At 38.4% G+C, this 13,530-nt stretch overlaps 1 protein-coding gene across 2 annotated transcripts in view; it reads left to right on the top strand.

The window, feature by feature from the left end:
• ADGRA3 (adhesion G protein-coupled receptor A3) overlaps positions 1-13,530 on the top strand; it is a 119,874-nt gene that overhangs the window by 42,186 nt on the left and 64,158 nt on the right. For both annotated transcript variants that reach the window (XM_045018366.1, XM_045018367.1), the window contains exons 4-8: positions 2,668-2,739; positions 3,731-3,802; positions 7,702-7,862; positions 9,628-9,841; positions 11,942-12,106. In XM_045018366.1, the coding sequence (XP_044874301.1) occupies positions 2,668-2,739; positions 3,731-3,802; positions 7,702-7,862; positions 9,628-9,841; positions 11,942-12,106 (684 nt within the window). The remainder of the gene's footprint in view (positions 1-2,667; positions 2,740-3,730; positions 3,803-7,701; positions 7,863-9,627; positions 9,842-11,941; positions 12,107-13,530) is intronic.

The raw sequence follows: 13,530 nt of genomic DNA on the forward strand, positions 1-13,530 counted from the left end.
ATATTCATCTAAAGCTTTGATGTCATCAGGAATAACCCTCTGAAGTACCGAGAACTACTTCGTGGTGGCTTCCTTAAAAAGGTCATAGAAGAATACCAAGTCCCTAGTTATTAATATCTTAGTGAAAGTTACAGTGCTGTTAATGCCACTTTATTAAGGTTGTGCCAACTGTCTTATTATACATATTTCTTGGATTTATGTCTAGGCTATAAAAACTTTCCCCAGGCTGAAACTTAGAAAACAAGATCCCAGCAGGAGAACCATCCTTTTTTATTCCTTTCTCTGAAAGATTTTCAAAAATCTGTGGGGCAGCTTTTAAGTTACAGAATTTTTAGTGATGTTTAGTATCCATGAACTGTGGTGACCAATGCTCTAGAAATATCTTGGTAACTCCTAATTAGCTAATGTTATAGGCACTAAATAAATCGGTCAGTCAGGTCTCAGCTCAGGAAAGTACTTAAGCATGTGCTTAAAATTTAAGCATTTTTAAAAAAGTTAACTGGCTCATCTAACAGCTTGTTTCTTTGGTACCTGTAACCTGCTCATGTGAAATAGTGGGAGTAGACAGCACAACACTACAATGGCTCAAATCATTCATCTCCCACAGAACTCTGAGAGTGATGACTGGTAACTGCTCCTCTTCCCTAAAGGTCCTCACCCGTGGAGTGCCGTGAAGAGTTATAAAACTGCCAACAGTATGCTGATGATTCAGTTGTATGTCTTGTTCTCCATTGATGCAGCCACCACCACTATGGGCTAGTCTACACTGGCAATGATAAAGCACTGCTGAGGCAGCGCTTTAACGTGTCTTGTGTAGTCACAGCAGAGCGCTGGGAGAGAGTTCTCCCAATGCTCTAAAAGAACCACCTCCATGAGGGGCGTAGCTACCAGAACTGGTGAACTGTCTACACTGGTGCTTTACAGCGCTGAAACTTGCTGTGCTCCCGGGGGTGTTTTTTCACACGTCTGAGTGAGAAAGTTGCCATGCTGTAAAGTGCCAGTATAGACAAGCCCTAAGTTGTCCAAATATTGTCAAGACATCAGGTCTTGGATGAAAAGCAGCTGGCTGAAATTCAGCTCAGGCAAGACTGAGATAATGCTGGCTGGAAGGGAGAAATGTTTTGGAAGAGCTTGTTGGAAGTGGTGTGAAGCCTCTGGGTCCTGTTTGACTCCTCATAAAGCTTGGATGTTCATGAAACATAAAAATACCATTTTTACCTCCATTGTGCAATGAGCACCTTCCCACAGTGTTCTGTGTATTTATCTTCTCCAGATTGGGTTAGTGGGAGATGCTGTATTTGAAACTTAATGTGAAAACAATGCACAGGCTGCTGCTGATCGAAAACCTCTATGGTTTGGGCTGCTGTGAACTCATCAAGCCCATCAGCTGTTGCCAGTTTAAGACCTTGGTACTATCTTCAAAACAACTAATAGACCAAGCCACAGCTATATTAAATCTACTAACTAGTGAGACAGTTGTGCATCGTTGGGGCAGTGCAGATTGAAAAGACCATAATGAAGCACCTGACAGCTAGAGACAAAGCATTTTTGTTTGCGGGGTTCTGACTATGGAATGAATTTCCAGAGGAGTTTAGTCAAATCTAGAGATCACTTTTAGGAAATGATGTAATACCTTCTTCTTTGGCAAAGTGTTTCCACTATTTAAAAAAGAATACCCACAGTACTAAAACCCCATCTGCCTGCCCTGCTTCCTACGTAAAAATGCAAACAAATCAATCAGCCAATCAAAAACGTAACATTTTATACTCCAAAATAGGGAAGAGCCAGAGAATCCATGAGGTTTATTAGGGAATTAATGTTGCTAATAAATTTTATATGGAAGGTGTTGTGATACTTCAGTGATGGGTGCCAGCATAAAACCTTATGATAGATAGATAACACCCTAGGAGCCAAAAGTCCTCTTCCAGATCCATAGAATTTGGAGGATCTTAAAAGAAAATGGTTGATAGTAATTAATTTTTGAACTCCTCAGAATTGTAGTGATTGTAAAATGAATGTGCCTTCCTACGATTTTCAATGGTGAAAGTTGTCACATGGATTCTAGCAGTTTATCTGTCATTGGGGGGCGGCGGGAAGTCTAAAGGGAAATTAAATTAGGTAGTCATCTTTTGAAAACTTAAAAAATAAGCAGTTGGGGGACCAAATTTGTGTTGCTTACATTAAGTAGTATTTACATGTACAAATATTCCGATGCAAATTTGGGCCAATTTGAATAAGGTCAGATCTACACTAGAAACTTGCTGGTATAATAGTGTTGGTTAGGGGTGTGATATTTTTTACATTACTTGCAAAAGCCTTAGTGTGGACAAAATTTTATAACAGCATAACACATTTATAACACATTTTGAAAGTGTCACATATTTTGCTCTGGGAACTTGTATAAACTATATTGGCAAAAGCACTTCTTATTGGTATAAGCTGTGCGTCTGCTACGAGTGTATGCTGGTATAGTTATGATAGCAAGCTTTTTCTGGTGTTGACCTGGCCTAAATAATAAAAGCCTTTTAAAAGAGTTCAGCACCTAGTCAACTTCATGAAGACTATGTTTAGCATGACCCATTATTCAGTTAAGTACCTTTTTTGTAGTGTATATGTATTGTATGATGAAATGAAGCTATTAATATTTGTTTTGTTTTCTTCTTGTAGAGACTTAAGTAACAACAAAATAGGCTGCCTGAATGCAGATATATTTAGAGGACTCATAAATCTTGTTAGATTGTAAGTATAATTCTGTTGTACATGTTTGAGAATTTATAATTCTCATTTAATTCAACCTTTCTTTTTTATTTCAGCAGGACTACTAAAGCTTAAAGTTGAGCACAAGCTTAAATGCTTCTCTAGATAAAGGCCATAGTGGTTACATTGCGTTGCCTACAGTCGCCCAGTTGGCTAGTCAATGGGAGAATAAAGAATAGAACCAGTCCCATGCCCTGTCTGCTGCTGCCTCCCCTAGTTTTGCATTCTTGGAAAATATAGGAAAGAAGAAAAAGGGGTACTTGTCTATAATACGTATTTTCCCTAGAAGACTATTTCAGCATTTCATTATCTCTTAATTTTTGTCCTTTATCACAGAGCATCAAGGTGACTATCCTCCTTGCGGAGGACTTGATGAGATGTCCTTGGGACACATTGAAGGTTTGGCGGGGAGGGGGGTTGGCAAAAAAGGTTGTATTCCACAGACACAGAACATTCCCTTTGCCCCACTCCCCTTGCTTGATGTCTCTGCAGCACTTGCAGATGAGCCACCTATGAGAAAATCTATGATTTTTTTTTAATTTATTTAAATGGGATATCTAAGCAGGTTGTTTTCTTGCACTACCTTTTTGGTAACACTGATTATTTGCCAACTTTGAAATAAAATTTAAATATGCTTTTTTCGGGTGTATATTTCAACATAATTCTCATTTTAAACAAAAATGAAATATTTGAGCTGACTAATTTATTCTCAAACTCATAATACTTTCAAATAAAAGAGAAGAATGGGGGAACATTTGGGTGTTAGGGTTCTCTATCTGGGCCATCAGGCTTACGTTGTGATGTCTAATGTTTTAAAGACTGCTCCCATGTCCTCTTTTGATGATTGGCAATTCATAATTACTTTTAAGAAAACACATTTTGAAAGAGGAAATTTGTGCTTAATTACATAACTTAGTGTCAAATGCATTGCTTAAGTATAAAACAATTTAATTATTGCCATTTTATGTCCTAGAAATCTTTCAGGGAATTTGTTTTCTGCACTAACGCAAGGAACTCTTGATCATCTTAACTCACTAAAGTCTTTGTAAGTAAATATTAATTTTGGTTTTAATTTGTCTGACCTTAGATAAGTTTTTCAGCAGTTTTAAAAACCAGTTTAAAAGGGTAAACATGGGGAGCTTCAGTAGACTTTTTTTGAGTGCAAAGCAACTAAATTAAAGCAAACAATATTTTTGATTTTGACAGAACTACACATTCAATGCTATACCAATTAGATATTGGCAATTTAGATTTTGTTTTGTTTATTAAACATATTACAACTGTATATTTCTGAGTAGGCTTTGATTGATATAGGTGCAGAATTTTGCATGAGGAAATGATACAAGGGTTAGACATAGTTTGAAGATGAAAAGTACTCTGGATGTAATTTTCAAAAGCACTCAATCTTTGCCTAGGTCTTGTCTGTTTTGAAGTCAGTGGGATCAGAGTTAGGCCATCATTGAGAACTTTTGAAAATCCCACCCTACATATGCCAATTATTATTTTGTATTAAAGAAAGTTTTGTCGTCTTTTACAAATGAAGAAAGATACTCTCCAAAAGTTTACAGTTCTCCAAGAACAAAAAGTGTGACTGTTGGACATAAAAATGAATGTGTCTCAATCTCAATCTGTTTTTTCTCTTCACTCCTTTAGCAGTCCTTAGTTCCTTATTGTGATACTGTGTATGTAGAAAGTGCATGAATTACTTCATCACAACCTGATTGTTAAGTTTGTATATTCTATGACAGCTATATAGGCTGGGCTGCCATATCAGGAGTCTTGCAGATTCTCAAGGTGCTGGCGCTGGTCATGAAGTCAACTCTCTCCTTATTCCAAGGCAGATAGTGCCTCCTTTCAAGTCTGATTATTATTCATAGTTTATTTCTTGAGCTCTAACAATACTCTCAGCACTGTACTAATAAAAATGGTCCCTGTCCTGAAGAGCATGAGTCTGTTTAAGAACTTAATGAGCCTGTGACAACATCCTGGATATCAATATTAGTATTTAAAATGTGTCCTTAGGAATTCCTGTTAATAAAGACTGAAAGGCTTGTATCAGAACGCCCCAGTTAGGAATATATATTGTTTCAATGTTAAGTGTTTGTGCCTTGGCTTGCATAATCTTCTGGGCGCTGTTTGCTGTTACTGGTGAAATAATAAAATACACATGAAGTAGAGATTTTTAACAAAGATGAAAAACAAATCAGTTCAGACTGACGGGCCCTTTTTTGAGACTATATTTAGATATCTAAATTATTGTTTCCTGACTGTAGCAGACTGTTTTAATGGGGATTTGGATGTCTTTGTACCAGGAAGTGTTATGTTATACATACAATGAGGGGATTTTATGAATCAATTAAAATCTGAAATTATGTGGAAAAGGACTATTTTAATCATAGCAAAGTTACTGGGGTTTCTTTTAATGGAGAAAAAAAAAACACACGTGGTTGCATGAGTAATGAGTAGTAGCCTGTAATGAGAGAAACAGGCAACACATTTGAGTGACCACTGCATAAAATTTGTTTTTAATCTGTATCTTAACCTTATACCATTGTAGATTTTTTTTTTTTACTCTTGCTTCGCTACTAAATAAACCTCAGTCAAGTGGATAGTATTATTCAATTAAACTATTATTGTGCCCATGAATTTGCTCATGTAAGCACCAGAGTTACTGTACTCCCTTTGCCAAAGAAGTTATTACAAATTCTTTTTTGTCTACAAGGTCCATATATCTGTTAAACCTGGCTTTGGCTCCGGCTGTGGCTCAAGCAGTGTACAGCTAGTTAGGCAAAACCAGACCCGTCAGACCCTGATAGGAGAGGGCATGGTCAGCTATACCTGACAGTTGTTCATTGCCTTCAGGAAAGTTTGTGAGCTCTTTCGTTTCCGAATATGTATGTATATGTGTGTGTGTGTGTGTGTGTGCGTGCGTGCGTACACACAGTACTACACACTTACATCCCCAGGACCAGAAACACAGCTACAGAATGTAAATATATGGCCAGAATAATTCATTTATTTTGTGTGTGTGTATATAGATATAAAAATTATATATATAGTAATTTTATATATATATATATATAGTAATTTTATATATATATTTATATAAATAAAAATATTTTGGACATAAATTTGCATTCTGTAGCTGTTTCAGGTCCTGGGGATGTAAGTGTGTAGTTCTTTCCTACTGCTGAGGCACCATCAGTGCCCCCCTCCTGATTTCTTCCCCCCCCCCACATCATCACAGAGTGCAGCACGGAGAAGGGCAAGAAGAAGGGGAAAACACAGACATGTTGTTTTCTCTACCCCACTTGTGGAATGCCTGGATGGGGATTGCTGTGTCTTCTGTGAGTTAGGAGCCATGCACATCTCAGAGAAGCCAACTCGGGCAGGGTTCTTCATGGAATCCCTCTCCCAAGCCAGGATTGGGATATCTAATTGCCCACGGTTTAACATCATCAATACTTTTCTGTCTAGCCAACACAAACTATGAACGAACTAACAGCCGAACACTACTTTTAGCTCGAAACATACAACTACTACTACCCTTAATAGGGCTATGATGATTCTCAGCTAGCCTAACCAATAGAAGCACAGGACCCCTGGTACATGTTTCAGTCTATCGTGTGGCAAAGGGAGGAGGAAAATGTACAAAAGAGCCCATCAGAGCAATGAGACAAACTCCCTGCCTTGGGCAGTGGTATGCAGGAGCACAGCTGCAACCATTGTCCATGCCGATCATTCATTGGCCTTCCTCAATAGTGCTTGAGGCAGAAGAGTACTCAGGTGGACTCAGGAGAAGAACTTAAGGGTGCAGGCAACACAGAACTCCCTCCTTCCTCCTTTTTAGGGATTTCCCCAGCAGGTTGCTGTGAGCTCAGCTCCAGGGTATTCCTTGCCCTTCTAGGGCAAGGGGTGTGATTCCTCCAGCAGGTTTTGAGTTACGGCCAGCACTCAGTAGAGCACTGAGGTCAGAAAAGGGCCAAATCCTGAAATTTACCAGATGACCCAGATCTGGCATCATAATTTTTCTCCAGGGTTGGCCACCTCTGTATAGATTCAGTCAAAGCTTCCCTCTCAAGAGATGCAGGAAAAGCATTCAATTCTGGGCATAAGAAAGATCAGGTACAGGGAATCAGATTGCTGCCCCTCAGTTAGCAGATCCCCATCTGCTCTCCCATCTCATGGTGAGCATTCATTCAGGCAAACAAGAAAAGGAAAATGGGAAGGATGTACAGGGACTAATCTCCATGGTCATTGGGCACCTTTTCTTCCCCAAGTACTCACAGGGAAAAGAAAGAAAAAAAAAAAAAAGAGAGAGGGGAAAAAAAAAGCATCCCTAAAAAAGGCTGTGGTATGCCAGAATACTAAACTTGGGTGCAGGCACAGGAGTCCTTCCTCTTGTCTCTTCAGAGTCTCCTGATTCCAATTCTCTAGGGAGGGGCAGATTTAAGAGAAGGAAACACAAAGTGTTCTCCTTAGATTCAGAACAGGAACCCCAGGAGGAAGAAAAGCAGGAAAACTCTTCTAGTTAAAAGAGTTAAATTGTGTCCAGGCAATATTGACATGGATCCAATTCATGGCATGAAACCCTCACATTTGGTGAGTTACTGCACAAATAAATGACTTTAGTTTAAATCACTGCTGAATAATAAGCTAGAAACTGTTTTTTAAACACACGGTACAATATAGTGCAATATTTTTAACTTCTGCTATTACTGACACTTTTTGACTTTCATGGTCTAGGCATACTTAATCCTGCCTCAGCACGGATGGGGTGTGTATTAGATGACCACTTAAAGTCCCTTCCACTTCTACATTTATATGATTTTATAGGAAATTTGTAGCAAATTGTTATAGGCATTCTAAAACTAATAGAGGGTAAACATAAAAAACTGAATATTACATTTATTCTTGTGATTATCTGTCTTTTGCATGTTACAGAGAATTTCAGACTGATTATCTTCTATGTGACTGTAACATTTTGTGGCTACATCAGTGGTTAAAGGAAAGAAATATAACAGTGCGTGAAACTAAATGTGCTTACCCCAAGTCATTGCAAGGACAACTAGTAACATCAGTTAAGCAGGAGCTTCTAACATGTGGTAAGAATTCTGGATAAATGACACTTAATAATTAATGCATACTGGGTTTATTTAGTGTGAGTAGCTAATCCTTTATTTTTTCTGCTTTCCTTCAATTTGGCACTTCTATGTAGTGTTTATAGTGATTTCTTCTACTAAGCTGGTCCACAGATTGACAATAGTCTTCAGACTGCCTTGCCGCCTCTGGTATCAGAGAGAGAGAGTTGTTATCTAGGCCCCTGATCTTACCTTTGGAGGAGCAATCCTCTCAAAAACAGCAGTTAAACTTGACTTCTTACATGGAAAAATAGAGAACTGGTGGATTTGTCCTCCATTTCCCAGGTTTTTTCTGTCAGACTGCTTAGGTCTGAGTTATGCAAAACCCTCCAAGTCTAAAGCCCTAATAGTTAAAAGGAGAACGAGATTCTCCTATTCACCTTCCTCCTTATCTTTCTTGGAGACCAGTCAATCCATAAAAGAGACAAATAAGAAATCTGAGATGTCCTGAAATGAAACAGTAAAATCCAAGAGAAGAAAATCAGAAGAAACCTGCTGCTTTGCTGGGCCAGTTGTCTGGCTCAGAGCTAGATGCACAGAGAAGGAAACTCAGGAGAAACTTTCTTTAGCAGTTTTTTAAAAGAATAGTGAGGATTTTGTTAGCATTCCTAGATCTTCCCCCAGATGATCCTTAAAGAGGAAGAACAAGAAGAATCAAGTCGATGGGTCACTGAAACCCCTAGAAGTAGTGCCCATCAGGCGCAGAGAAGACTCTTGCATTCCCCTAACATAGCTATGCAGGCACACTGAAAGCTGAATTGAGTGGGACTGTGCAGCTGAAATTGATCATGGCCAGCTAAGACACTTTAAAGGTATTTGATTGTGTCTACAATAGGTGTAAAGTCAAGTTTAAAAGACACATTTAGGTAGCATGTTTTCCAACACTACCTATTTTCCTAATCTAGATAGTTCCAGTGGTTATGTGAGACTTGAGACTTGAGAGGGCTACATAAATCATGTTCTTTATGCTCTCTTTAAGTATTAAACTTTTAGTAAATCCCACCTGCTTTTGTACAGTTCACTACTCTAATTCAGGACTAACTTCTCTGAATCATATGTTGAGAACTGCATACAAATGTCCTATTATGAGGATTATTTCTCATTCTGTTGTCAAAACTGGGAGTTATCAAGAATATTAAGCTCTCAGTATAAACCAAGTATACTACTTTCATATCAATCAGTGATTGTAAAGTTCATGCAGCATGGGTCTCTGTTTGTAGCTGTGATACCAGTTCACTCTGGGATCTTGAGAAAATTGCCTAAATTTACCTATCTGTAAATCTTAAACATATTAACATATCTCACTTGGAATTTTGAATGTTGCTCAATATTTGTAAAAGAAATAAATAAATGCACAGAATTGTTTTATTTGTATTGCTTTTTTTTTTTCTGGAACTAGACTGGCAAACAGCTTCTGTAATTCATTAAACTGACTGAATACAGTTTTTGAAAGATACAGTTAGCCCACTCGAGGTCAATTGAAGATGTGAATCATTATGAAATACAGTTTATTTAAATCCTTCCCAGCTTTTTTTTTTAAAAGCCAGCTAAGAGAGAGATCTGATTATATCAAACTATATTATAAAGAAAAAAACATATTTCTTCTTTTCATGAATATTAAAATTAAGGGTTTTTTTGGTCAGAGTGGGTGTATAAAGCATAGTATCTAACTATATTTTTAAATTTGAAGTTTTGTTGATTTTTTTTTTTTGTGTCTCTTGGATTCTAGAACCTCCTCTTGAATTACCGTCTTTCTACATGACTCCATCCCATCGTCAGGTTGTCTTTGAAGGAGACAGTCTGCCCTTCCAATGCATGGCTTCATATATTGATCAAGACATGCAAGTGTTATGGTACCAGGATGGGAAGATTGTTGAAACTGATGAATCTCAGGGTATTTTTGTTGAAAAGAACATAATTCATAATTGCTCATTGATTGCAAGGTAAATTCCTTGTGAAAAACATCTGTGTAGAGTAGCCCTCCCACTTGCTCCACGTACATCTTGGTTCATATTGCTTAGTAAAGTAGTTGGTGGCAAATAGCCTCTTCTCAGTTCTTATTGATGTGACTGTATAAACTACAATAGTGAGGGTTTGGAAGAAATGCCCTCTGTCGGACAGTATTACATAATGGCAATTCATAGTCATTATGACAGTGGATAATCATTGGGCCAGAGAGAGTGTGACTGACCCTATATAACCTGGTGGTTAACTGAACTGAAGTTCAAGTCTCTGCTCCAATGACCATTTAATTATTTATACAGCTTCAACAGGAGAGATTGAGACCCACACCAGAATTTCCCACATACCAGTGCCTATAGCACGCTCTTATGTAGTAAGGGAAATGCAAGTTCAAATCCCTTCTACACTCATGGGACGGGGGGAGTTGAACCCGTGTCTCCCATGTCTCACCACTGGGCTAAATGGTTTTCTTTGAGTGGTTGCAGATGTATATTCCACTCAGATATGCGCATACCCAGGGCATCAAAGCCAGAGAACTCTGCCTAGTGGTGTTTCTCAGAGCAGTGCTCATGCTCTGTGCCTCCAGCCCCTCCCCTGGTTAATTAAGGCCTGAGCGAACACCCATGAAACCATTTATTATCAATGGACAAGATAAATTAGGAATGATGAGATAAATAGCAGATTGAGCATGAACAATGCATGGACAGGGCATGCTGCATAGGGATTGGTTCCTTCAGAGTAACCAAACCAATCCCAAAATGTCTGATGCAATGTAATATGTAGATGTATATAAAGGAAGAGGTTTTCTGTGTAACTTTGGGTGTGTGGTATGCCCAAAACCCACCCCCATATACTTGAGTCTGATCAACTAAGCATAGCTTTGCTGTATGCCAAATAAAGGAACCACAGTGACAAAATCTGGAGTTGGATTGTAATTTTTGGATCCCAAAGAACTGGAGGAAGTGTTCTCCTAGAACTGGACAAGGTGTTCTGGTTAAGCAGAGTGGAAAAGGTCTCAAAGGAACTCCCAGTAAACTTCCTGTGTTACATCAGCATATGGAGTAGCTCCAGTCATGCCTCCACAGAGACTGCGGGCGCATTCAATGAGGGCCAAAGCAATGTTGATAGCATGCCTCAGTGATATTTCAGTTTTGGACACTTGCAGGCCTGCTACCTGGTCTCTATGCATACTTTTTTTTACTGGTCACTATGCAATTTCTGCTGTGTCTAGGTCAGATGCAAAGTTTTGAGAAGGTGGTTTTGCTGCAGTCATTTTTAAGTAGACTTTGATTCCCAGCTCTTGAGTGCTGCTTGTCAGTCACCTGCGTGGAATATACTTCTGCAAACCCTTGAAGAAGAAAAGACACTGCCTGTATTGTAAGTGGTGGTCTTCAAGATGTGACTACAGATGTGTATTCCATGACCCACCTTCCGTCCTCTGCATCAGAGTCTCTATTTTTGACATTCAATACAAAGGAACTGTGGGGGGGACGGGGACGCAGCGGTCAGGGTAGCTCTGCTCTTAAATAGTGAGCACTACCCCATAAGTAACATTAGGCAAAGTTCTCTGGCTTTGGTGCACTGAGTGAACGCACATCTGAGTGGAAAACACATCTGCACCCACACCTTGAGGGACAACAGTTACAATACAGGTAAGTAACCATCTTTTATGAGACTATGACCTCCCCTCCTCCTCAGTCAGTTTGTTAGACCCAAAACAGATATTTTCTACTCACTACTTTTTTTTTTGCAATTTTTGTATTCAGATCAACTCAAACCAAAATTTTCGTTTTGAATTTTTGTATGGCTTCCAACTAACTTAAAACTCAGTTTTGCCTGTCTGTAACTATAGCAAACAGTTCTGCCTTCATAGGGTGATGGATTACATGACTTATTAGATCTCTGCTACAGTTAATTACTAGTTCTTGGGATCATGGGTAGTTGGTCTCCAGTTTTTGTAAGGCCTTCACAGACACATTACTGAGCTGCTTCTTCTATGGTCTTTCTGAGCACTGTTAATCTTTTAATAAATGCTTTTCATACATTTTGCTGAAGTTCAATAATTTTTTTTGTCTTCATAGCGCCTTGACTATCTCAAATATTCAAGCTGGATCCACTGGCAACTGGGGTTGTCATGTGCAAACCAGACGTGGGAATAATACAAGAGCTGTAGACATTGTGGTGTTAGAGAGCTCTGCACAGTATTGCCTTCCAGAGAGGGTTGTCAACAATAAAGGAGATTTCAGGTTGGTGACAGCAAATTTGTTTCATGAAGAAGTGTTGTCTGTTTGATTATGCTTTTCAATTAGGAGGTTATGCTGAAAGGCACCTTACTGGTGTGTGCTCCTGCATAAGATGTAATGAGTTCTCACATTTCTAATTTATACTAAATTAGAATATGGCCGACAGAAATGTAAGCAGTGATATTGTGAAATATTGGTGCCTTTTAATCCATATTGCACGAATCCTTTAGAAAAGAAATTGACAGTAAAGTATGATATTCTAAATATGTAAACATAGCTGAACAGAGTTTTTGAGGTGGCTTGTAACTTAAACTTGGAACACAGTCTAGTGCAGGGTTTTTCTTCAATATTAGTATTTTACCTCCAAGTTTTTCATTGTCTTCCATATATGAAATCACTACAGCAGTACTATGAAATATCTGGTCCTTTAAAATAGTACAATAATTGTAATGAGTGCCAACTCCTCTTTAGAATTGTTTGTACAGCCAGTGGCTGCTCTAGTTTTCCATTGTGTTGGTTATTGTTTTTATTCTTTACTTATGTATCTTTTCACCTGTTTTCCCTTTTCTGATCTCTTTGCTGCTGGTCACTCTAACAACACATTACTTCTGGAGGTGCCAGCTATCACAATTAGATTCCCTATATGTAAGGTAATTCTTTTTCTAACTTCTCTTTTGCGCCTTACTGCAGTAGTTCCCAGTGAGAAACAAAATGTTGTTAGGATGTCTCTCTTCTATTGGTGTTAGTTTTCTTACGTTTATAGCCATTTTTCTTATGAAAAAGAGCAATCTCTCATGATTCATTTACATGTGCTGGCTTAGAAGGTACTTCCTGGTATTGTTTTTCTTTTGTAAACCTCTTTCCTATTATCTCACCCCCCATCACTAAGTTGGAGCACTTTGTAGCTTGTATCTAACTTCTTTATAGGCATTCAAAAACAGTGGTTCTCAGACTTATTTGATCATGTCCCCCATCTTTTTGTCTGTAGTAGTTTACTCTCCCACCACATAAGTACGTATAGAGATTAAAAAAACTGCAACTCATTAAATATTAAAAACAGTAAAGCATTCAGTTATACAGAGCCATTCAGTTATACATTTCTGTGAATTTTAAGTGAGATACTGCTTATTTGCATCACACTGTTGTTGTTAGAGTAATAGTGCTTTTTGGAGCAGAGCAATTCCATCCTGGGTTGAATGCTTGAGACAGTTATTGATCCCCTTCTATCTTCAATTAAATGTGCACACCACATTGTAGCAAACTGATTAATGTATAGATGGCAATGACTTTGTATAATGCTATGCAAGCTTAACAGAAATTCATCAAAATGCATGGTGCCATCTAGAGTCAAATGCACCATGCCATATGAGGACCTGATATGTCTGGAGGAATCCGCTTTGCTGGTTATTCGTTGCTGTGGGTAAAAT

This window comes from Mauremys mutica, chromosome 5, assembly GCF_020497125.1.
Source record: "Mauremys mutica isolate MM-2020 ecotype Southern chromosome 5, ASM2049712v1, whole genome shotgun sequence".
Taxonomy (NCBI): Eukaryota; Metazoa; Chordata; order Testudines; family Geoemydidae; genus Mauremys; species Mauremys mutica.